The following is a 25,767-nucleotide window of genomic DNA, read 5'->3' on the forward strand; positions in this document are numbered from 1 at the left end:
TTTTACTCTTCATTCCTTCTTGCATTTCAGACGTTCTTTTTTAGGTCACATTTTTTTTCTGCTTAAAACACATTCTTTGGAGTTTTCTTTAGTGACAGTTGTTTGGTGACAAATTCTTTTAGCTGCTGCTTATCTAAAAGTGTCATTCTCCCTTTATTCTTGAAAAATAGTTCCAAATCAAACCCACTATTCTGGGTCAGCAGAATAATGCTCCCATCCCAAAGTTGTCCACACCATAATGCCTGGAACCTGTTAATAGGTTACATTACATGGCAGAAGAAAACTTGTAGATATAATTAAGGCTATTGACCTTTGAAAAAGAGTATATTGGAGTATCCAGGTGGGTTCAATCTAACTAAAGGGGCCTTTCAAAGCAGAGAACTTCCGGTGCCTTTAGTCAGAGATATGTAGCAGCAGCAAAAGGGAAGATCAAAAGATTTCAAGCATGAGAAGAATTTGAGGTTCTATTGCTGGCTTTAGATAGAGGACCAGAGAGAGGCCTCCAGGATCTAACAGCCATCCTTAAGCTGACAGCCAGCAAAGAAACAGGAACTTCAGTTTTACAGCTGCAAGGAACTGGATTATGCAAACAATCATATGAGCTCGAAAGTGAATTCTTCCCAGAGCCTTCCAATAAGAGCCCAGCTGAAATCAAGACAGCTTGATTTCAGCTTTGTAAAACTCAGAGCAGAGAAACCAGCTGAGCCCGCCTGGACTTCTGACCCACAGAACTGTAAGACACTGCCTTTGTGTGTTTTTAAGCTGAAAACTTGTGATAATTTCTTATGACAACAATAGAAAACAAATGCACAATATGTAGACAGTATCATTTCACTTACAGCTTTCACTTTTGCTATTGAGAAACTGGCTGTTTTTCAATTATCATTTCTTTTAAAGTAATTTGGTTTTTTTCCTCTGCCTATCTTTAAGATCTTGTCATTGTCTTTGATGTTCTGCAGTTTCACTTTTATATGTATACATATGGATTTCTTTTTATTCTTCCTATGGGAAATCATCACAGTTTCTGAATGGGAGAGTGATGATGATGTCATTTATCAATGTTGGAAGTTTTTGAGCCCTTACATCTTCAGATATGATCTCTGGCCGATTCTCTCCTCCTCTTCAGAATTCCAGTTTCATACATATTAAACCGGTTGACTCTGTGTTCAATTTTTCTAAATCTCTCTTCCATATTGTCCACAAATACTCTCAAATGTATACTTTTTCAGCTGTATCTTCCAGTTCATCAGTTCACTATTTAGCTGCTTCTAATCTGCTAAATAGTGAATTGATCCACTGAATTAAATCTATTAAATTCTCATTTCAATTATTTTATTTTTTGTTAACTTTAGGAGTTCCGTCGTTTCTATTTTAAATCTGGTCATTTTTAATACTTTTGCCCTTTGCAAATATTGTGATTCCTTTTGTATTTCTCTAAAAATTAAAACTTATTTATATTCTGTATCTGACAAGTCAGCTATCTATACTCAGTGTAGGTCTAGCTCTTCTGACTTTTTCCTTCTCTTTCTCAGAGTGCTATATTTTTCTTTCTCGTTGGTATTTTGGACTGAGTTCATATGTCTTGGAGTTTTGTCTGTGGAAATGCTTTGAGGCCTTTGAAATTGTTTCTTCCATAGAGAATTGTGCTTCCATCTAATTAAAGAACCACTTTAATCAAAATTATTGGGCTGGAGATTGTGTGTGTGTGTGTGTGTGTGTGTGTGTGTGTGTGTGTGTGTGTGTTTATCACCCAGATAATCTAAATTCAGGCTGAAAACTCATGTGAGGGCCATCTTAGGGCACAAATTTCCCTCTCTGTTGGTGCTGAGAATCAAGACCGACAGTTTTCCTTTCGGCCTCCTGGGTCAGATAATTGGGTTTATTTCTAACTCACCCTTATGCTGAGAACAAAATCCTTTAGAGCCCCAACGTTTTGTTGGGAACTTCTCTTTGGACTCAGTATGTCCAGCAGTCTCTGGACTTTGTTTTCATCCAACAGGATTATGCAAGGCTGTTTTCCACCTGGTTTAGCAAATGCCTTTATGTTAAAAACCTGCCTCGTGGATTTTTACTTTCACTTGGTTCATGGCTTTTTATTTTCTTGCCAGCTCATTAGAGCATTTAATAAGATGTTGTATATAATTTATTCACTGTTTTCCATTGTTTTCAGTAAGTGTCAATCAGGATACCTCATCTCTGTCTTATTATTAGAAATGGAAGATCCAGGCACCTTATCCTTTTGCAAGATAAATTCTCCAAGGGGAGGCCAAGCTGCTACTTGCCTATTTCACTCTCTCTCGGATACCTTCTGAGGAACTAGGACCCAGAAAGATGGGAGTCCTGTCTTGCACGCCAGTACCTTGATAGGCTTACTTGTCTGCTTCAGCCTGCTAGCTCTACTTGTCGCCTCCCTGAGGTCCAGTCCCACTGTTCCCCCATGCCAAATATCCTGCCATGCCTGCTCTGCAGTTCTGATCTTCCTCACCCCCATTACGTGAACCCAAATCAGTCCAGCTTGATTCTCACAACTGTACATAAGTATAGAAGTAGATTAGACCTTAAGTCCCTGAGTGCACTTGATTTTTAATTGCTCATTTCTTTTCTGGGAGCTCTACCCCATTTTCCTACTAATTTTCCCATCTTTCCCAATATTCTCCAAAGTTTTGTATCTTAACTTGTCCTAGAACCAAGTGCTGAAAACAATAGGTTCCAGGATGCAGCATGTAGTGAGAAAGGAAGAAGCTCAAACTTTGGACCCCTGAATACCAAAGTTTACATTTCAGATCTTCCACTTGTTAATTACCACCTAACTTTCCTAAGTCTCTATTTTCTCATTTGTAAATATATCTTTGTCAGATTGTACCACAGATAATAAAGTGTCTAATTCAAAATAGGTACTTAATTTAAAATGCCTGAAACAGTGAAACAAAGATTATGGAGTTTATGTGGTCAATATTGTGTTACTTTATATTTTAAAGACTAGAATTTAAGTAATTACAGAAAGAATGTGATGTCCTTGCTGTTACATATCAGCTCTGATATAAGAAACTCTTATAAACTAGCAAAGGTCAAAATGGAACAGCAGCTAATGTGGGGTATAGAAAGGACTAAAAACCAGCACATAAAAACTAAAGCTGAAACTCAGAATATGACATAACAAGAAAACCTGGATCAGAACCAGGCATACACAGGAAGACACTAAAGGACAAGGAAGTTAAGAAACTTGTCCAGGATCAAGCAAGCAACAGAGCAGTCTGGCTCCAGAAGCCAAATTCTCAGTCTCTTGGATACGCTGCTTCTACAATGTGAGCAAACTTCTCTGCTGAGTTTCCACTAATAAAGCCATGCAAGAACCCACTATCAATTATCAGAGTTGATGCATGAAAGAAAACCTAATTTTCACCTTTGACCCAGAGATTCCCACCTTAGAGCTGGGAACCCTTGTGAGGCATTGGTGGATGCCACGGGCACCCAACATCTTTAGACCCTGTATTATTTGTAGCTCCTATATATAATTATATTTAAGCTAACTAATAATAAACCATAAGAGGAGCTCCCAGAGCAAGTTGCCCTGACCTCAGTCACAAAACCTTTCTCATCCCATCATCATGTGTTCATGCATCTGGCTCCAGGACTAGATGTGCGTGTCTCGAAGGCAGGGAGTTTCCTATTTTTCCGTTTATTTGTTTCCTAGGTCTATCATGTTCTCTATTACATCAATATAACACAGTAACTATTTTAAATGTATGAATAATAAAAACAAGAAGTCACATCTTGTTTTGTACCTTCAAGGTACTAGGCTCTGTATTAGACACATCTTATATATTATTTCTAATTCTTACAACAACCATGTGAGCTTGATATTCTCATTTCATAAAGTACAGAGATATTAAATAATGGCCTCAAGTTAAATAGTGAGTGACTGACTGGGATTTACATCCAGATCTAGATGGCCCCCATACCTGTATTCTGTCTTATGACATCAAAAAAAGACACTAAACATTTACAAAATGAATAAATTAGATCATTACATTTCATCATGAGAGTGCTTCTCAACTGCATTCTGCTGTTGTCTTTTAAGGTACCTAGTCAAGAGCACAATGAATGGATGGACCCAGATGACATTTACAACCTGTGTCCAGGGAAAGCAGGACTGGTTGGAAACTGGCTTCCAGCATCAAAATAAATAAATAAATAAAAATAGAGAGTGAGCAGGGCTCAGGGTTTCCTGGATGTGGGCTGGCCTCCCTCAGGCAGGCTGAGTTGGGTAAGATCCTCCACTGCCCCATAGCTGTTGAATCCATGCCTACCTTGGATATAAAACCAAAGTTCAGTCAATTTGGCCTCCTCTTTTTTTCCCACTGATCATACTGCCATTTCCACCTCCAGATTGTCTCTCACATCAGAGTACAGAGAGCTGGTTCAAGTCCAAAGACTGGGATTGTGTGAACTTTCAATTGTTTAGGTACATAAAGAAAACATAAGTAAAATCTGGTAATTTTTCTTTTAATCTAGCAATTATAAACAGATATAGACAATATTATGTAAGGGAAAGCGAGCATAGGCTTTGAAGTCAGACCAAAATGAATTCCTACCCTAAATCTTCTGCTTAATAGCTATGAAATTTGGAGAAAAAAAACTAATCTCTTTGAGAACAAGTTTTGCATCTGTAATATGGGCATAACAATATCTTAGAATGAAATTCAAATATGAATGTAAATTGTCTTGCACATCAATAAATGCTTATCTCCTTCCCTCATTCTGTTTCTTCAACAGAAAGAATATGAGAACTAACTCTCATATTCTTTAGACAAAATGAATTAGACAAAATCGCATTCATAGACAAAAATTAATGAAAGTTACTTAAAAATCCAATTTCAACTCAAATCATACAATTCTTATATCAGGAGAGTATGGAGTGAAAGAGAAACATTTTATTATTTATGTCATAATCAATAGTTCCTTTTCAGGAGAAAAATATTTAACTCTATTATTATCTGTAGAGTAGCTTTCGACATGCATACCACAACAAAATTCTTTTAATTTTTTTTCAGATAGGTCCACTCTTAGAAAAATTTTCCCTGTCAAAGAAACTGCAGCTATTAAGTAACAATTTGCTTTCTTGTCTTTATTAAGAAATAACAAAATTTAATGAGTACTAGAGCTTTTGACAGAATGTATCCAGCAAGCCAGAAAGTAAAGGAACTTGGTGTCTTCTTTATCTGAGCTTCCTCCACTGGGCTCCTGGATCTCAGTTTATATCTTCACAGACTCTCACAGATCCAGAGAACTGAGTTGTATTGGAATTTGATTCTGGAATGACGTCCACGCGGTAACTTTGTATCTAGAGCCCAGTGGACCAGGAGCTGACAAGATTTTCTTTCTTGCTACACAAAGAACAGAGCAGTTGCTGAGTTGAGCCCTGAAAACAAAGACCTTGTTTTGTATTGTTACCACATGGTCCCTTCCTCTCTCTTTGGAATTTGACAAGCAAATTGGCATTTGTGTTGCTGAGACTATCATAGAATAGTGATTGTTAATTATACCCTAGATGTCCTGCCTCATTCTGCCATGGATGTATTATGCTAAATGTGTGCAGTGAGCAAAAGATCTTAAATTTGATTTCAAGTTGCATATCTCAGCATGCTGACAGACCCGCCCCAGGTCAGAGAGCCCCTAAAGGGGCCTATTGGGAGTTCTCCTGCTCCAGAATTTCTGGTTCTAACTTACACCAGGAAGTATTCAAAGGGTCCAGCAGATGTCAGTATGAATTCTTGAGTCTCTCCTGGTTAAGTATTAACAGATCAAATTACATCACCCACTGCCCTGGCGAGCTGTCTCTGGACAGGGTATTGTTAAGAGCTTTAGCTTCAGAGACAGTCGACTCCTCTAATTGGTAAAATTCTGACCTTACATCTCAGCCACAAAGCTGGATGAGTGATACAGTCACAACCAGAAAGAACCTTCAAGGGATGAAACAAGTGAATAAAGTGGCTGTTTCTAAAAATAAATCTGTCTATGCCAGCTATCTGTTTTCCTCTGCATAACTGGTCTGGATAGATTCTCAGCATCTTCAGTCTCTGATCCAGCAGGTTCTCTCTTTATAACCAAAGACAGGCAGGGCTTTAGGTTGATTACAGCTTTAGAACCAACAACCAGAGACAACACTGCCAGTCTTAGGTGTGCGGAGACACTCGTCTGAATATCATTTTGATTCATTTTGGGATAGTTTACATATTTAAAAAGTACAGAGAATAATATAGCAAACGTCCATATGTCTACTACCTAGATTTAACAACTGGTAACATTTTCCCATATATACTGCAGAGCTTTTATTTTATTATTAATGAAATAAAGGCCTCACATGCTTCTCTTCAATTCTGTTCCCTTTCTGACCTCCCCAGGGATAGACAGTGTCTTGAACTTTATGTGTATCTTTCCCATGTATTTTAGTTTCCTGGGGTTGCCATAGCTAAGTACCATAAGCCAAGTGGCTTAAATAACAGAAATTCATTGTCATGCAGTTCTGGAGGCTGGAAGTTGGAGACCAAGGGCAGGCAGGGCTGTGCTCCCTCTGAAGGCACTAGAGAAGGATGGGCTCCAGGCCTGTCTCTAGTTATGGTAGTTCCTTGACTTGGGGCAGCATAACTCCAACTTCACATGGCCTTCTCCCTGTGCATGAGCCTCTATGTCCAAATTTCCTCTTATAAAACGGATACTAGTCATATTGCTTTAGGGGCCCATCCTACTCCAATACGACCTCATTTTAACTAATTACTTCTGCAATAACCCTTTTTCCAAATAAGGTCACATTATGAGATACTGAGGGGAGGGTAGGAGTTCAACATGAATTTTGGGGGCATAAAATTCACCCCATAACACCATCCATGTATTAATACTTTAACAACATACGATTTTTCCATAAACATAATTTAGCATCTTTTATATATTTAACTTTTGTATAAATGGCATTGTACTGTATGTATCTTTTATCACTTCCTTTTTCTTACTCCAACAATATGTTGAGATGTATTCAGATGACACATTTTTCCAATTTATTTATAGTATTTTATTTTATGAATTTACTACTAGCAATCTCGTCTCTATATTAACAGCTAAAATATATACAAGGTTCAAAGTGTCATCCAATCAGTAAATAATAATGGATATGTGCATCTTGGGCTTGGATTAAATGAGCTCTCTGTCATCCTTGCCAAGACTATATGGCTCTTTAGCTGAGATTTTTGATCTTGCAATTTTATAATTTCAGGCCTCGCCAGGCTCCAGCATTAAGGACATATCAGGCAATAAAAGGAGAGCCACTCAACTATTGGAAAATATCATTAAATAACAAAGAAAAGAAGGAAAACATTTTAATTGATAAAGAAACTCTAAAATTTGTGTCTGATGTGGGAGAGCCCTGGGATGACAGGTGAATGTCCCAAGCTCAAGGGATAGAGCTTTAGGAGGAAGGCAAAGGCCAGAGATCAGCTGTGTGACCCCCCACCCCCCCCACCACCTTTACTCTCCTGGACTGGTCTTTGGGAAGGAGACCCACCCCACTGTCTTTTGGTCACCAGTCACAGAGAGCAGCCAACCTTGCAAAGGAGAGTTAATGAGTAACCTGAAAGCAGCAGAAAGGCTTCCAGGCCCTCCTGCAAGGAAAGGGCCACAACTTCATCTGCAGCTTTTCCCTGTCCCATGCTTTAGCAATGGCCAACCTGAGATTCAGCAAAGTGAAGGAGGTCTTGATCTTAAGGGCAAAAGATATAGCACACTTGAAGTAGGCTTGTGTGGCCAACCACAGGGAGGAGGGGAGGACCCAGCAGCATATCTAAGTACGCCACAAGGCTGTCAAACTCAGATGCCAAGAGACAGATAAAGAAATGGCCTTCCTGGGCAAGTTCTTAGAAAAAGTAAAAATGTCCACTGGTCACTTGACTCAGAGTTCCCAGCATGGATGGAGCGTTGATGGGGTTTCCTGAGAAGCAATCCTGGAGAAAGAGATCTTGACCACCCAGGGCTAATTTCTCACTCTTTAATGGTGTACCATCTGGTTGTGAACACTTTCTGTTTCTTGGATTTGTTTTTGTTTTAGATATGATCTTGCTCTGTTGCTCAGGTTGGAGTGCAGTGGCATGATCATAGCTGACTGCAGCCTTGTACTCCTGGGTTCAAGGCATCCTTCCACCTCAGCCTTCCAAGCAGCTTGTGTTACAGGCTCTGAACCCAGCTGCCTTCTGCTTTTTTGTGCCACCATATTTATTACTCCCTGAGGAACCCTTTTGTGAGAGCTCCATGTCATACCCAAATACTGGCCCCTTGATGAAAATGCTTGAAAAATCAGATGGTATTTGACTTCTGGAGGTGGGAAATGAATTGTACATGAATTTGAGGGAAAGACTTCCACTTTTATTGCCTGCTACCTGGGTCTTTGAAATTTTCTCCAAGAACTGCCGTAGGAAAGTGCCAATCTGATACGAGGCTGTGAACTTCCTCAGATGGATTCTGTGATACATTTATCAAGATGCACCAGCTAAATGGTGAACTTTTCAATTTAGAAGTACTTTAGAAGTACAGGTAAATTCATTATTAAATTTTAACATGTTTGAGGTCTAAAGAATACATTTTTCAAAAACCATTTAAAATTAGCATGTCCCATCCCCCACTCTTGTTCCTCAAGTCATGCACAGATTCTGCTGAAAGCACGGTGCAGTTGGGAATGGCATGAGCAGCCAAGTTTGCAAAATGGGGCTAATGCCCTGAAAGCTGCTCTTTCCCCTGCCTTCCTTGAGAGCAGAAACACACTCCTTCATGTGTGGTGTGACTCCCATGTTCCAGCTGTCATGCATGATCATCATGGCTTGCACCAGAGTGAGAACTGGGTGTATTTTAACAGTTGATGGTGGGATATGTCTGCAGTGGGACTGATTCAATCTCAGGGTGGAAAAGAAAGAGGCCGTGGAGTTTACAAGAGAATGCCATGTTAACCATGTAGGCAAACTGAAGATTCTTTTTTCTGTGTAATGCTAAAATTTGAAAATAGGGCCAGGCGCGGTGGCTCATGCCTGTAATCCCAGCACTTTGGGAGGCCGAGGTGGGTAGATCACGAGGTCAAGAGATCGAGACCATCCTGGTCAACATGGTGAAACCCCGTCTCTACTAAAAATACAAAAAATTAGCTGGGCATGGTGGCGCGTGCCTGTAATCCCAGCTACTCAGGAGGTTGAAGCAGGAGAATTGCCTGAACCCAGGAGGCAGAGGTTGCGGTGAGCCAAGATCGCACCATTGCACTCCAGCCTGGGTAACAAGAGCGAAACTCCGTCTCAAAAAAAAAAAAAAAAAAAAAAAAATTGGAAATAAGCAAATATCCGTTTATAGATTATCTTGTTAGAGAACTCTTCATAAAAATTCCTTTATGGATTTCTATTTGAGCTACACAGTTTCTTTTGAGGACCACAAGTCCAAGACACACACACTCTCTCTCTCTCTCTCTCTCTCTCTCTCACACACACACACACACACACACACACACATTCTTGCGTATACATACATACAAATAGCCTCTTATTTCTGTTTTTGTCAGTTATGGATAGCACCAAAAGTTGTAAAGAAGACAAGAATGTGGAAATAAATAGAATGTCTACAAAGGAACCATCAGAAATATCTAACAAAAAGGCATGTTAAAGCATTTGTTCTCAAAGGCTGTCAATGCTTTAAAAGTTGAGCTCATAATGTATAGCATTCACTTTGATTTGTCTTTGATGGTTTACTCTGAAACTAGAATAAAGGGTAGATATTTTAGAGATTTTTCTGGTGTTGGTCAGGAATTGCACAGGACTTTTACTTTCATTATTTAAGTATTATATTTTATTCTTATTCCTATTCTCTTTCTCCCTGAAGTAATTTTCATATCTATGACTGAAATTTTAGCAAGTGCTAAAATATTGTGTATCTGTGCTTAAGAATTAACTAATTAAAATATAAACCTTTGTTTTCAAATAAAGTTTGGAATTTGCCGAAGTATTTTAGTTTTAAGATCACGTATGATGTTTGGGCTTATGTATACACACATAAAATAAAATACCTAAAACATATGTGTAACAAGTGGAATGATCATGGGTTTTGGTTTCAGGAAATGTTTGGTCAAATCCTGCCTTCTATTATGTGATCCTGGGCAAGATGTAAAGTCTTTCTAAACCTCAGTTCCCTTATTTGTAAAAATGGATCAATAATAACTACTTAGGAGGAATTGTTTTAGAAATTTAGTGAATTAATATATGTACAGTGCCTGGCACAGAACGAGTGCTCAAAAAAAAATAACAGCTATGGTAGTGGTAGCAGTTGTTATTTCTCGGATACAAGTCGTAGCTTTTCCATTTATTTGCTCTGTAATTTTAAGTCTGTTTCTTCATTCCTAGGTGGAGGATGTAGAAATCAGCCTAGATGGTCTCTGCATCCCTCACAGGATTAATAGTCTCTGTTTCTAACACACTATGAGCCTGCATTTGAAGCACTGTCAAGCAGGATCAGGCAACCTGAATAGATGCAAAGGTGGGATTCGGTTAACTTCAACTGTAACCACGTTTATTAAGCACTTGCTATTAGGCACTATTTTAAGCCTTTTCCATGTACTACCACATTTAATTCTCACAACAATCCTATGCCTAATGTACTATCATTATTCCATTTTACATACGAGGCAACTGAGGCACAGGAAGGTATATATCTTGTCCAAAGTTATATAGTTCGTAAATGGTAGAGCCAGGATTCGAATCCATGACAGTCTACAGTTTTAACCACTATACAGCTTTTCTAAAGGGATTGGCTGCTTATCTACAACTCACCACCCTTTAATCTAAAATCAGAGGTAATACTGGCATTTACTCATACTTATTTTTCTTTCCTGAGCCTAGAGCAGACCTTCATGATAGGTTTGCTGGGGGATAATGGCTCTACAAAGATCCAGTGCCTCATCTACCTGCTAATAAATGTCTGGTGCTAAGTCACTACTTTCTTTCTAATTGACTTCTGAACTCAAAGAGATATGGTTTCGATCCCACATCAGTATTAACTTTATGATTCTGGCAATACTACTTAATCTCTCTAAGCCTCCGTTTCCCCATGTGTAATGGAGAGTGTAGGTGGAAGTATAAATAATAGCACCCAACTCACAAAGGGGAAAATGAGAGGTGACACTTGGTAAAATGACCACATGTAGGAGGCACTCAACAAATGCAATCAGCATTTGCTCCATACTTTGAGACAAATTTCAAATGGAGCCCCTGAGCTGAAGAAAGGCTCCTTCAATTCTTCCCTGTTCTCAGTTCCAGAATAGGATTTTTTGCCCCAGGGTCCCTGTTATGGCTTTTTACCTAGGTCATAGATATGGCCAAGCTCCCAGTCTATACTCCAAGGCTCTGTTAAAATTGGTTGGACTTGGAGAGGGTCTCATCAGTTGAGACTGAGTCATGTCTCCTGCCTGCTCTACACTGCAGAAGCTAATTAGGAAGAAATTAGGGACTTAGCACCAGACACTTACTAGCTGGTAGATGTGGTGCTGGATCTTTGTAGAGCCATTGTCCTCCAGCCTGGAGAGGGAGGACACGACATTCTCCCACCTGCTATGGCTTTAACTGTAAATCTCATCCAGGGCTTGATGTCATCCCTTCTTTCCTCATTTAAACTTTCTCTTTCAAAGTTTCCACCTTTCTTAATATTATTTAAAGAAAAAAAGGCCCTGTAGGTCTTTGGCCTGAGTTTTCCATTCTGTGTCCAACTTCCTTTTCTTCCTCCTCTTCTTTTGCTTATTAATAATGTTTCCTTTATGTGTAACACCATCTTGCCACACTATGAATTTGTGGGTGTTACAAAAAGACAGCATTGAAGGGACAGTAATTATTCTGAGGTTTAAAATAGCCAGAGATGAGACATGACAGAGCTGCAGGCCCTCCGGGGGCAAGTCCTCTCATGAAGGATCTTACGTTGGAAGCTTACGTAGTGTCATTTGTGTCTCAATGCCTTTGAATAGGCTCTTGGTTCCCTCTTTCTTTGATCTTCCCTACCTATTCTTTGCTACAACTTATACACACTTTCTGCTCCCAGCCAGCCTTACCCCAAGCAAAAAAAATTCGAAGAGTGTGGAATATTGTTATTAAGCAAGAAAGTATGTTTTCTTCTGCTTGTTGCATTTTCCTTTCATTCTTTTTTGAACTGTCATTTTTGAAATCAAATTTCAGTGGCAATTTCTCTTTACCTTCATTCTTCTAACAAATGCAATTGTTGCTGGCTTTGTTCTACCACAGTCGGTGGCTGGCATGGTGAGAGACGTGAAGGGGAGTAGAAGGAAAGGGGTGGGTTTGTTTTCAGTTCTGTGTGCTCATTATGACGGCAGTAGGACACCGGGAGATGGTTGGTACCTGAGGTATACTGACACATTTAGACTTCCTGAAATTGAGTGAGCAGTTTACAAAGAGTTTGGAAAACATGAATGTGACTAGTAAAATAGAATATCAGACAGAAAAGCCTTGCTAAAAATATAATCAATATGGTGGTTTTAAAATGTCTGAAAATTCTTTGATAATCCACTCTTCAAACAGTGGAGCTTCCCTTTCCTTGAAGAAGAGCTAGATTCAGTTACATACTTCTAACAAAATGTGTCAGAAGTCATCTAAGTGACTTCTAAGGCTAGGTCATAAAAAGGATGGATTCTGTCTGGCTCTATCTCTCTTGAATCACTCGCTCTAGAGGAAGCTAAAGCCCTGTCCAGAGGACACTGAAGCAGTCTGTAGAAAGGCTCGAATGAAGAGGAACTGAGCCCTCCCACCACCAACCAGCACCAACTTGCCAGCCCGGTGAATGAGCAGCCTTGAAAGCAGATCCTCCAATCCTACTTATGTTTTCACATGACTACAGCCCTGGCTACCAAATGTTTAAAAATAACAGTTTTAATTGAGATACAATTCACACATCATAAATTCATCTGTTTAAAGCGTATAATTCACTGGATTTTAAGTATATTCACAGAGTTGTGCAACATTTACCATTAATTTTCATCACACCAGAAAGAAACTCCATACTCATTAGCAGTTACTCCCCATTTCTCCTCCCCAAAGCCCCTGACAACCGCTAATCTACTTCCTATCCATACAGGCATGGCTATACATATGTTGCCTTTTGTACTGGTTTCTTCCACTTAGCATAATGTGTTCAAAGTTAATCACTGTTGTAGCCTACATTAATGCTTTATTCTTTTTATTGCCAAATAATATTCCATTGTATGGTTTATTACATTTTTAAAAACTAGTTATCAGCTAATGGACATTTGAGTTGTTTCTATTTTTGGGCAACTATGAATAATGATGTTATGAACCTTAGTGTACAAGTTTTTGTGTGACCATATGTTTTCATTTCTTTTGAACATATACCATGTATGGAAATTCTGGGTCATATGATTACTGTATGTTAAATATTTTGAGAAACTAAAGGAATGTTTTCCAAAATGGCTGCACTATTTTACATTCTCACCAGCAATGTATGAGGGTTATAATTTCTCTATATCCTTACCAATACTCGTTATTGTCTTTTCTTTATTTTAGCAATCCTAGCCAGTATGAAGTGGTATCTCATTGCAATTTTTATTTGCATTCCCTAATGACTGATGATGTTGAGTATCTTTTACATACCTTTTCGCTATTTGTGTGTCTCCTTTGGAGAGATATCTATTCAAATCCTTTGTCCAACTATTAATTGGGTAGTGTTTTTATCATTGAATTTTAAGAATCTATTGTATCTGATATCAATCCCTTATCACATATATGACTTGAAAACATTTTTGCCTATTTCATGGATTGCCTTTTCACTTTCTTAGCGGTGGTCTTTCAAGCACAAACGTTCCTAATTTTGGTGAAGTCCAATTTATCTATTTGTTCTTTTGTCTCTTGTGCTTTAGGCATCATAGCCAAGAAACTATTGTCTAACCCAAGATTGTGAAGATTTACACCTATGTTTACTTCAAAGACTTGCATAGTGTTAGCTCTTATACTTATGGGTCTATGATGCATTTTTTGTGTTTTTTGTGTTTGGTATAATGTAGCGTTCCAACCAGATTTCTTTTGCATGTGGATGTCTAGGTGGAATTTTTACAGAAACTTCAATTCATTTTTCTTCTTCCAGGAGCTGCTAGGCTGCTATTTTTCACAGCTATTGTAGTTTTGAGGCTGCTGGTCTTTAAGAATACACTGGAGCTAGGGAGAAAGGTATGAGAATGAGACAGGTTAAACACTACAAAGCTCACTGTTCTTACAGAGATTCAGGCCTTTTTCTTTAGGACTCCATGGATTATTGTAAGCCTTTAATTAATTGTCAAAGTTCTGAAAAAATTGATTTTTACAATCTTTAACAGTGTTCTCATTGCTTTTATGGAGAAGCAGATTTTGGGAGCCCTTGCTCTGCCATTCTGTAAATGCTTTCAACATCTTCATTAGAAACTTACGAGAAATTCTGAGCAATACCTACTCAGCTAAGCCATTCCTGAAAGCCTGACCCACAGGAAATGTGAGAATAAATTTGTTGTTGTTGTTGCTGTTGCTGTTGTTGTAGTTGTTATTGTTTTAAGCCACTAAATTTTGGAGTAATTTGTTTTGTTGAACAGATAACATGCCAACAGATAGACACCAACACTAGGAAAAACAGATGAATTTTCAGAGTATGGCTTCACATAGGGTGGAACTTCCTGATCCTGAAGACTGTCAAATATTAGAGAAGGTAATGACATTCACTGGAGATGTGTGAGCAATAATGGAGGACTCCGTTAGAAGAGATACTGTCAAGGGAGCCCAGCTTAAGTAAAATGAAGTACTGGGTTATCTACAGAGTCCTTTCCAAAATGACAGTAATGATGAAAACAACTTACATTTGCACAAAACTTTATAGTGTACTAAGAACTTCCATACAAATGATCTCCCTTAATCTTAATCCTAATCTAAGAGGGAGGTCAGGCAGGAGTATTATCCCTACTTTACAGATGAGTACAGAAGCTCATAGAGGTACTAAGTCTTGTCCAAAGTCAACAACAGTAAAGTGGTAGAGCTAGGATTTTTAACTCACGGAGGAATCCTCCTGATTCCAACTGGTGGTGACTCTTTCTCCATAGCATGCTGCCCACTTATCCTAAATAATCTGGGTGTCCAGATTTCCCTATCTAGACAGTGAATATAGATATAGACTCTACTCAACCTGTGGACTTCCTGAAAACCCAGTCTCAGCCTTAATCCTGTCCTAGGGCCTAGATATAAAGGAAGATTTCAGGCAATATGTGTGCTTTAGGCCAAGGAAATCCTAACTTTTAATCAATCAGCCACTCCCATTCCAACCTGATCTGTGTGAGCTGAGCTAACTTGTGGTCACACCTGACCAGTGAGGATGTTATGCCATGGCCTCAATCATGAAGGCCTAAGGCCACATAACTGGCCAATGTCCTGCCTGGTATAGTAGTTGTCTTGTACAGAGTGCAGGTAGAGAGTCAGTAGGGTGAAAGTTACTGTGGAAAAACCATGGGGCAGAGCCAGAGGCTGGTGTGGAAGGTGAAAACTCTTATACCTTTCCCTGGAGCACACCCCTAGCCACAGTCTTTGGTCCCATCTCCAGGAACCATCAACCACACTGACTCCTCTCTTTCTAGACCTTCTTTTAACAGTCTGCTGCACTTGATTCAGCACTGTACCAACTCCTGGGCCTCTGGAATCACTCTGTGATTCCCTAAATATCTCTATCTTCCTTACTCTGAGGCCTGGGACACAATCTACTTCCATTTTCCCCAACTGCTGCCATCTCCCACTCCATCCTTCCTGGTTCTTCTTTCTGAAGCAAGGCTCCAAGGAGGGATATTATTTGCTTGTACCTAGAACCCCTCTACCTTCTCTTTCTTTAAAACAAGTCTCAAATCCTGTTACTTGATGTTTTGCTGCAGGCCCAAAGTAATACTGGTTGCTTTTTGGAGAATAAGGAAGGATGTGGACTTTTCTACCTGTGCTTATTATTCTCAGTTTGGCCCCTTCCTAACCTTATCCGGATCCAATCTCTACTCTTCTCTGCCTTGCTCTCTTCTTAAGAGGCTTGTTCCAGAGGATTTCGTAGCTGGCTCTCACCAGAGTACTAGCCAATGGGAGGCACTGTCAGGAGGTCAGAAGGTGAGAAGAGACAGTCCAGGTATATCTGTCCTGCTGCCTTCCTGCCCAGACTCCATGTCCCTCACAGTGGCTGAGTCCCTATGGCTCCTACTGGATAGCCCCTCTGCCACAACTGCAGCTCTCAATGGACTTTGGTAACACTATTATCTCACTTGGCTTTTCTGCCCTTAGGATGGTAAGGGCTTACTGTGGTGGTTAGTCTCTGAGCGACTCAGCATCCCTCAATAGCTCCCTTAACTTTGCGTTCAAGTCTCCAAGTAGTCTCTTTACTAAAACTTTATTATTTGAACCACCTGAGTTAAATTCTGTTTCCTACCAGGTCCCTGACTGATATACATACACCATCACAATAAAGGTTGCAGTGTAGAAATTTTCAACATTATATATTATCCAAAGAGCTACTCTCCTTTAATCTCTTCCAGTTCTGTGGTATCAGTGACCAACTAGCCTGATATTGATGAATGGGAAGAGCTTTGACCTTGAATGCAAAAGGCTGGGATTTATTCTTCATTCTGTATGCTTTGGGGAAAAATTATGTGCTTCCCCTCAACACAGGCCTCAGTTTCCTCACTATAAAATGAGTATTAAACTAGATCACTGATTCTCAAAGTAGGGCCCCTGATCTCTGGGGATTCCTAAGACACATTCAGGAGCTCTGTGAGGTCAAAACTATTTTTATAAAAATACTAAGAAGCTATTTACCTTTCTCCAATTATTGACATTTGCACTAATGGTGCAAAAGCAATGGTAAAATTGCACCTTAATATGATCAAGGCGGTGGCACCAAACTGTACTTATTGTATTCTTCACTGCCACACACTTAAATTTTTTAAATGCCAATTCCACTTAGGAATATCCTTGATGAAGCAGTAAAAATTATTAAGTATATTAAATTCTTACCCCTGGTACATGTCATTTTAACTACTCTGAGTGATATGAGAACTGTACTTCAGGCATTTCTACTGTATGCCAAAGCAGAATGTATGTCAGTTTCGAGAGAAAGGCACTTGTGTGATTGTTTGAATTGCAGTATGAACTAGTTGCTTTTTCTGTGGAACACTATTTTTACTTGAAAGAATAATTGACAAACTGTGGTTATTGAGACTGAGGCATTTGGCAGACATTTTCTCAAAAATGAACTAAGTGAGTCTGTCTCTCCAAGGAAAACAACTGACAGTATTTGTTGCCAATGACACAATTTATGCTTTCAAGCTTGGTAGCTTCCCAATATTTAAAAACTTTTCTGATGAGAAAATAATATTAACAAAAGTTATTTGTTGATATGACATAATGAAAGTTGCCAATATCTGAACAAACTGTGTAACTCAGTGAGATATATATATATATATATATATAGAGAGAGAGAGAGAGAGAGAGAGAGATACAGATATAGATATAACACTTATTTCTAAAAATGGAAGCTTTGTATAAGGACTCAGAAGACCTTGGTTTGAATTCAGGGTCTGCCATTTTCGTGCTACTTCAGCTCCACTGTTTCATCTGTAAAACGAGTTTCCTCTGTTTCTTCTCTGTAAAATGAGTATGTAGTAATAAATGCTAATGTCTGTTCAGAGAATGATGTCAAACAAGTGCATGGCACCTGGTTAATACTGGCCAAGTGTTTGCTATCACCATAATCATCAACATCATCCTCACATTAGGTGGGAGGACCTAGACATTACCTTTCTATATAGCATATGACTTCAGCGCAAAGGCTCTGGTAATAGATATTGCCAAGTTCAAATCCTAGCACCACTTACTAGCTAGTGACCTTGGGAAAGTAATTAATAATATGAACATATATAATAACATATATGAATATACTAATTCTCATGTGATTATTGTGAGGAATAAATTAGATAATACATGTTAGATGCTTAGCCTAGGACTTAGTTCAATAGGTTAAATCACTTAAATTAGTAATTGGGAATTTAAGAAATGTTTCTTGAAACATTACTATATCACAACCTTACACAATTATATTATATTGTGTAAAATTATATCACAATTTGATGGCACTAAAATTTTCAGAAGAATACACAGATTTTTGTGATACTTTCAAGCCGTGATATCAGTAAACCAGCTCTCTCTTAAAAAAAAAAAAAAAAAAAAAAAAGCTGTGCTTTATAGCATCTGCTAATTTCTGGAGTGTAAACACTCCCACTATGGCCAATTTTAACAGGAGGGTTCAAGAGGTAGCTCACAGCTACCAACACAAGGTCACTAAGTGCAGAGTTGGGAAGAAATTCTCACAGTTGTCCCTCATGAGCGGGCATGAGTTGGCTTCAGCACATCACTGCTTTCAAATATACTTTTGAGGAAGAATCATTCAAGAAACCTCATTTGAGGACTCCATTCACCAGGAGGTGAATAGGAGGTTACACAAAAGCAGAGAAGACAACGGAAGCAGATTTCTGGTGCCTTTGGAAGTATTTTTGAAAGTCATTGTGGTTTTTCATTAAATCATTCAGAACTTCACCTATTTATACACCTGTGAAAACAAGACAATTCTGTATTTATTTTTAATAGTTGGAAAAGTTTTTGGGGAATGAAACCTTGGGAAGCAAGAACTTAGTTTAAAATACAATTTAATAAGAAAATCCAGGATACATGTTACATGATTCCATTAATTAAAGAAAAAAAAATCCTTCCAATTTAGTCTACCCAATTATGAAATTCATTTTAGATTTTTGGGAAGAGCAAATCCAACATAAAAAAAAAAAAAACCCTGCTAGGTAGTTGAAATACTTTGGTTCCAAAGTTCAAAAAAATGAGGCAAGATTATATAGTAAGAGTAGAGAAAACAAGATGAAGTGGAATCACTCATGACAATCTGTCATATTAGCCATTATGAATTTCAACATCTGCAACTGAAAAGCTACAGAAGTCAAAAAATAAAAACAAAGAAGATTCCCAAGGACCACAGACTGTTTGACAATGTTACTTTAAGATTTTGCCCTCCGTTTATTTCACACAAAAAAATAAGTTAAGTATAAATAAGGAGATGAGGAGAGCTGGTATGTATTCAGGTGTGTTCACTGGTGTATACTTAGAGGGGGCGTGAGAACAGCCAAATGTCTTTCTTCTCCCACACTCGCTACACAAAACTCTCCTCCATGTTGCTGCAGAGTAAGAAGGAGTCCACGAGCCGAGGCTGGACCAATTGCTGGAAATCAGAGTCCTGGAGGCCTTCGGGACAGACCCCAGCCAATCTACGCAGAGCAGCCTGGGGAGAAGACAGAAGAGGTGACACATGTCAGACTGGGCCAAGTCAGGTACATGTATTTCCTTCACCTAACCTGAAATGTGCATTTCTGGAAGTGGTGCATTTACCAGACAATTTGGGCTGATTGTCATGTTGGCCATTCAGCACCTCAGTGACCATGTTGGTCACCTGGTCACCATAGCAACCTCATCTCTTGGTCACCTGGCTTTATTTGCACCTTGATCACTAAGATGTATGTCATCTGAAAGCTGTTAATAATCTTAATAATGGTCTTTATTGTTTCCAGATCCCTAGAGTAACTTTAGAACAGCAAGAACTATTCATTTATCCACAAATTCAACAAGGTCCTGTCCAAAGCACTATAGAAAAAAGAAGAAAAGAGAGGGAGAACATATTGTAAAAGTAGATAGGGATTCTGCTACTGAGAAATTCAACATATGGCGAGGGGGGATGAACAGGAAAGAGAGGTGCCCGCAGAATAAAGTCACTCCCCAGCTCCCCACACAATGAGCAATGAGTATGCTATTTTTGTGTTTATGTCCATGTGCCCTTGCTCATATTTTTTAACTTAATAATGAGCATTTTATTGTGGCTCACAAGTCCATGTGTCAGCTGCACAGCTTTCCTGATCCAAGCCAGGTTCAGCTGATGTGTTTGCAGTCAGGCTGCCTGGTAACTGGCTGATCTATGATGGCCCAGTTGAGATGACCCCTCTGCTCCTTGAGATTTTGCACATTCCTGCAGAGTAGCACTCATTCTCATGGTAAGAGTCTAAAAGAATCAAATCTGCAGTCCAATGCGCTACCTCTGAGCTATTATTCTCCCTCCTCCTTGCTCATACTCTTACCTGTGACTTGAAGTGACTTCCTGCTCTAGCCTATTGTCATCTCCCTTGTGAAGCCTTCCCCAATTACCCTGAAGCAGAGATAGTCCATCCCTCCCTCCCCTGTGCAACCAGGGCCCCTGGGCTGACCTCAAGCTTCTCACACCTGACTGTAACTAGCTTTTAGGTGTTTATCTCCTACACTAGATTCTGAGCTCCTTGAAAGTAAGAATCTTGCTTTCTATTTCTCTCTATCTATAGCAGACAACACAGAGGTTGGCATGGGGCTCAATAAATTTGGCTGAAAAGAAATGAATAAATGAAGTGCTTTAATATTGAGGTCTACTCTATAGCAACCTGAAACTAAATGTGAGCTATGCACCTACCTACGAGTGTTTACCAGTTAACTGAGGCAATGAATGCTAAGTGCTTGATGAATATTAATTTATTCCCTCTTCCTGAGCATATACACAGCAGGGAACAAGGTGCCCCTCCCCTCTCACCCCCGGAAGCAAAAAGAGCGGGGGAATATCTAGAATGGCAAAAAAAGCAAAGAAAGAGGGAATGCAAACACTGAGACTCTCCCCATAGCACCTCAAAATCCCTACATGATGCTGCAAGCTAAGTGTCATGATCTCCATTTTGGAAACAAGGAAACTAGGGCTCAGAGAGGGAAAGTGGCCTTCCAGACATCACACAGGAGTCTGACTCCAGGGCATTCATACCTACGCACACAGGTAGGATGCTGCAACACCAGGATGTGAGGTTATACTAAGCACAAGGCAGGAGTACCGCTCATTACCTGGACATGGCAGGTAGCCTGTTGCTGAGAAATCAGGCCAACCAAGTGAAAAGAGAGGATAGCTTGAGCTGGTTGCTGGGAGTCATAGGTGCTGTCATGTCCAGGCCAGATCAAAGAGAAGGAGCATGTATCTCTGCGCATTAATGAGCAGGGTCTGTGACCCTAGCAACAGGAAGTAGAGCCCCAGAACTATCTCTAATTAGCACATCTCGACTCTCATGGGGCATGATTTACCCCATGGGCTAAAGAGGGTAAACTTCATAGCACTTTCTGATTCTTCTTGAATCTGACTGGGAAAGATAACCCCATTCAGGTGACTGAGTTGTCACCATGAAAATAGAATCAGGGATTTTCTGAAGATGAGGAGATAAGGCAATCAAAGTATTTTTGCATCGTTAGGCACAAAAAGATTAAGATTGCCTTCAATGTACCAAAATAAAAGCCACGGCAAGAGGGCACAGAGATTTTTGTCTTTTTTCCTGCAGCTGTAGCCCCAAAGCCTACAACAGTGAATGGAACACAGAACCATTCAGTAAACATTTATTGAATAAAATGTACAGCACTGAGTGACTTATCAAATGTCACACAGCTCATTAATGGTACAACCAAGACAGGTGTGATTGACAGCAATGCCCTGCTGTTTCTACAACTGTGCAATGCCCATCAGAAACTCCCAGGAAAGAGATGAGCTCAGCTAAAAATGGGCTGAGGAGAGGACTTTACTGTGAGACAGCTTGAAGGATCTTTAATCCATCACTTCTCCGCTGTGTTCTTTGATCACAAGAGCCGGCACCTTCTTCTGGAAGTTAAGGGTTCTGTTTATAGAGTGGCTTCCCTGCTCCTAAAAGTTTCCGAATGGAAGCTACTCTACTTTAGGAATCCTTACGGCCCCAATAGGGAGAGTATAAAGACAGAGCATACATTTTCTGTCTGGCACTATTAATTATTTCATAGTGGACCCCTAGCAAAAAGATGTTGGGTGGGGACTTCCTAGGACACACTTGATTGTGTTCAAGGTGAAGATCCAGGTTGCTGGCTGAATAGTCCCCTCTGTCTTGTCATATTCCTTCTCGTTCTGTCCCACAAAGAAGGAGGAAGCTACAATGCTGGAAAAGCACCAGCACATGTGCTCCCTGTAGGGAGAAATGGAGGCTTTTCTCACTTCATTACCCTTGAAATAGGCAGGAGATATACCTATCCTAGCTCATAGGTTCTGCAGGCACCATGACATAGATACCACTAGCTAGCATTCCACAGGAACCTCAAAGGTTCCTGGTTCCTAAAATTGTAGTAGTAGAACAGAGGGAAGAGGGGGTTTCTCAGCCCCCATCTTTCACACATATGACCTCCTATAATTTTCATCACAATTTTATGAATCAAGTGAAACAAGTATTACAATGATCACAATCCTAAAGAAAAAAGCTAAAGCCCAGAGAGGTTTTATGGCTTACTGAAGCCAGCTACAGCACAGCCAGTTCTCCTATGCCCCTGGTATGCCTCCCAAAGGCCAGGGAAAAAGCTGGGGGAAGACTGAAAACTCACCAGGCAGGCCACGAGCACAGCGTCACTGCTGTTCCTCTCTGACGGGGATCTGCAGAGCTCAATGAGACGAGACATGCCTGTAGGAGACACAGAGAGCCTCAAGCCCAGGATGGGGCCTAGCCAGGCCTGACCCAGAGGTACTGGACCTCCTTTGCACACCCAATCTGCCAGAGAAGGGGGATGAACCCCCCTGGGGGAGTCTGTGATGGAAACTTTCTACTCCCTCAGTGGTGAACAGACCCTGGTCAGGGTTAGGCCAAGCTGAAGCAGGCAAGCCCAACCCACAGGTGCCACAGCAGCCACTGGCTGCTAAGACCAAGCTTAGTTAAAACTGTGGCAGAGATAGTGCTCATGTCACCAAGAAAGGACTTCCTATTCAGGCATTTCTGATTTTACCAGAGCTATGTTTAATATTTGAATCTTTAGCAGACAAAATTCCTAGCTGTACCTTTTTTTTCTCAAGTGCCTGTTTCAGTCAGAAAATATATTGTGGCTAAAATAACAGAAAACTACAGACTCTACTAATATTTCCTAGGGCTTTACTGGGGAGAGTTAAGTGAATGCCTTAGCTTTTCAATGCAGACTGACTTCTTTCAACTTTAAGGAAAAAAATCTCTCATTATAACATAGTAGTAGAAGGTATGCAAATGCAGTCTGTGTGTCAATCCTCTATAAGGTCCTGAAGGAGTGGGAACCCTCTGCTGCTCCAGGCCACCTATCACTGTCCCTTGGGGTACCTGGATGATTGGTGACACTGCCATGCCTTTTCTCATGCTTCTTCCTGCAGAGCCCTTTCTCAGCCTTCACATGGGAGTGACTTTTACTTACCCATCAAACCACAGCAGAGGACTCACCCCCTTGTTAAAACATTCTTTGACCCACCCAGATAAACATGGGCTACTTCTTCTGCATGTCAAATGTACCACGGACATGCTTTGAGTGTCACTCCCATGATTCTGAAGTGAGAATATCTCTTTATCTGTCACCTCTGTGAGGCTGTGAGCCCCTGTGGTCAGAACAATGTCATATCCAATGTTACATGCCCAGTGCTCAGAAGAGAGCTTAGCATAGGGTGGATGCTCTGAAAATATTTGTTGGGTAAATAAGTAACTAACTGAATGAATTAGCATGTTAATGGGTAAATTAATGAATGAATTAATAATGAAGTCACGAATGGGTTAATGAATAAATGAACTAAAGGATAAATTAATGAATAAATGAACAAGTGAGTAGATAGGTAAACAAATGAGTACATAAATAACTGAACAAGTGAAAAAATGAATGAGTGAATGAAAGAATGGGGTTCTTATTAACAGTCTGCAGGTGAGTCACTGTTCTGGCCAACTTTCACTTCTCTAGATCCTTTCTCCCTTTTGCTTCAGCCCCAGGTTACAAACTAGACGAGGGGCTGTACCCTGAGCCTCCATCCCAGCACTGTCTAGCCCCCAGAGATGGGGCTTACCCTAGCCAGCCCTCGCCTTGTGTCCACTGTTGCCGCCATGAAATCAGAGCTGCTCCCACCCCTAAACCCCACACTTTACTCCAGCCACAGCCAGCAAGCACTACTCACAGCTGAGCCGCACGGCTTCCCGTGCCACATCTGGGTCTCGGCTGAGACGGGCCAGGGTCACTGCAGCTTTCTGCTGGACTCTCTCACAGGCTGCCACCTCAGCGGGGGTTCCAGACCTTGGCTTTTCAGACAGCATGCCCATGATTAGCTGGACCCCTAGGCAGGAAACAAGGAATAGTTGGTACCTACCCCCAGCAAAGAGCCTTCCCCATGGGGCCAGCTGGACAGATGGCTGCAGGGTGCAAGCAAAGGTTGTCAGGATGACTTGAGGGCTCTCACCCAGAGGGAGGAAGCTGGACAAGGCCACTCCTCCATGCCTTCTACTCCTGAGGGTGAATCCATGTACCAAGTCACTATACTTGTAAGGAGCATCTGAAGACATATTTATTTTTTTAATGTTATTATTGAGCTTTTACTACATACTCAGCACTGTGATAAATTCACAGTAACTGCATAATCCCCTAAAATCTTCCAGTAGCTTCATGAATTAGGTACCATTACAATTCCATTTTGAAGCCCAGAGAGAAGTGAAGTATCTTGCCCAGTGTCACATGGTTAGTAGCTGGGGGAGCTGCTATTGAAATTCAGATGTAGCATCACATTTGGGATTAAGAAAACAAAAATGAAAGAAACTCAGATAACTGGTTTCTCTCCATCACCTCTTCACATCTGATACTGGCTGCATCTGAGACAGGTCCAGTGGTGATGAATCCCCCTGGTAACAGGTGATCCAAACCTAAGCTGGTTATGACTAGCTGATAATGACTAGATCAAATGTTTTAGAGAGAACTCAAGCTGGAAAAAGGTATAGTAGTTAGACAGAGATTTATAATCTCTGCTGAGAAGCCTCCTACCTCCCCATGAAATCAGATTTGTCTTTTGATTGTTCCACAAACCACACCCATGTCCACTCATACCTTCTTGCTTTTACCCACACTTTCTTTCTACAAGGGATGCCATTTTCCCTCTTGATGCTCCATCTAAAAAACTCCATCCTGCAGGTTGTAGTGAAAGTTCACCTTCTATGTGAGCTGTTGCCCAACTGCCCATCTCACACTCCCCTCTTCTGCACCCAGTGGCTCCTGCCAGCTTAGAACTTAAGCCAGACATGACTCAAGGAAATAGTTTTGCTTCGTTTTGTTGCTCTACACGGTGTCCAAAATTTTTTAGATTTTTGATAGTATGCTAATTGAAGGATTTCTATAAAAATCCAGATTTCTAACTTCTGAAATTGCCTCCTGAATTTCAACACTAGGCCCTCATGTCTGCACAACAACAAATTGTTAAAGCTTATTATGAGTTCCTTTTTTTTTTTTTTGAGACAGAGTCTCACTGAAAGAGATTGATCCTGTCTCTGGTGAGCTTACCTCATCCATTTATATTACCTGTCTGAATTGTGTAGACATCTAAGTTTGAACTGTGATTTAGACCATGGACTCTCAAAGTCCATCCTGTGCAACAAGATTTGCCCTGTCCAGACCTAAGAGGCCTGTCTTCCATCAGACCCCAGTTGCATTGACACCATTGCTGAATACTTGAATCCTGCCCCACTTTTGAAAATAGCTCCCTCGTTAAATTTTCTTCAGGCAAACTCCATGAAACTGCCACTATTTC

The 25,767-nt window shown here is 40.2% G+C and overlaps 1 protein-coding gene and 1 long non-coding RNA gene across 5 annotated transcripts in view; one reads left to right on the plus strand and one right to left on the minus strand.

The window, feature by feature from the left end:
• The first annotated feature begins 543 nt into the window (after window positions 1-543).
• The window catches only part of LOC105720226 (uncharacterized), a 36,878-nt gene continuing 11,654 nt past the window's right edge, over window positions 544-25,767 (plus strand). The window contains exons 1-2 of the long non-coding RNA XR_001108097.3: window positions 544-733; window positions 19,319-19,465. This is a non-coding gene — a long non-coding RNA (uncharacterized LOC105720226). The remainder of the gene's footprint in view (window positions 734-19,318; window positions 19,466-25,767) is intronic.
• INSC (INSC spindle orientation adaptor protein) overlaps window positions 18,072-25,767 on the minus strand; it is a 129,722-nt gene continuing 122,026 nt past the window's right edge. For 2 of the 4 annotated variants that reach the window (XM_012456587.2, XM_012456586.2), the window contains exons 11-13: window positions 24,154-24,309; window positions 22,584-22,660; window positions 18,072-19,416 (exon numbers count right to left, since the gene is read on the minus strand). In XM_012456587.2, the coding sequence (XP_012312010.2) occupies window positions 19,288-19,416; window positions 22,584-22,660; window positions 24,154-24,309 (362 nt within the window). In that variant the 3' untranslated portion in view covers window positions 18,072-19,287. The remainder of the gene's footprint in view (window positions 19,417-22,583; window positions 22,661-24,153; window positions 24,310-25,767) is intronic. The other 2 variants (XM_064365141.1, XM_064365140.1) reach the window with 1 other exon arrangement.

Source organism: Aotus nancymaae, unplaced genomic scaffold, assembly GCF_030222135.1.
Source record: "Aotus nancymaae isolate 86718 unplaced genomic scaffold, 86718_ANA_hifiasm-v0.15.2.pri h1tg000059l, whole genome shotgun sequence".
NCBI lineage: Eukaryota > Metazoa > Chordata > Mammalia > Primates > Aotidae > Aotus > Aotus nancymaae.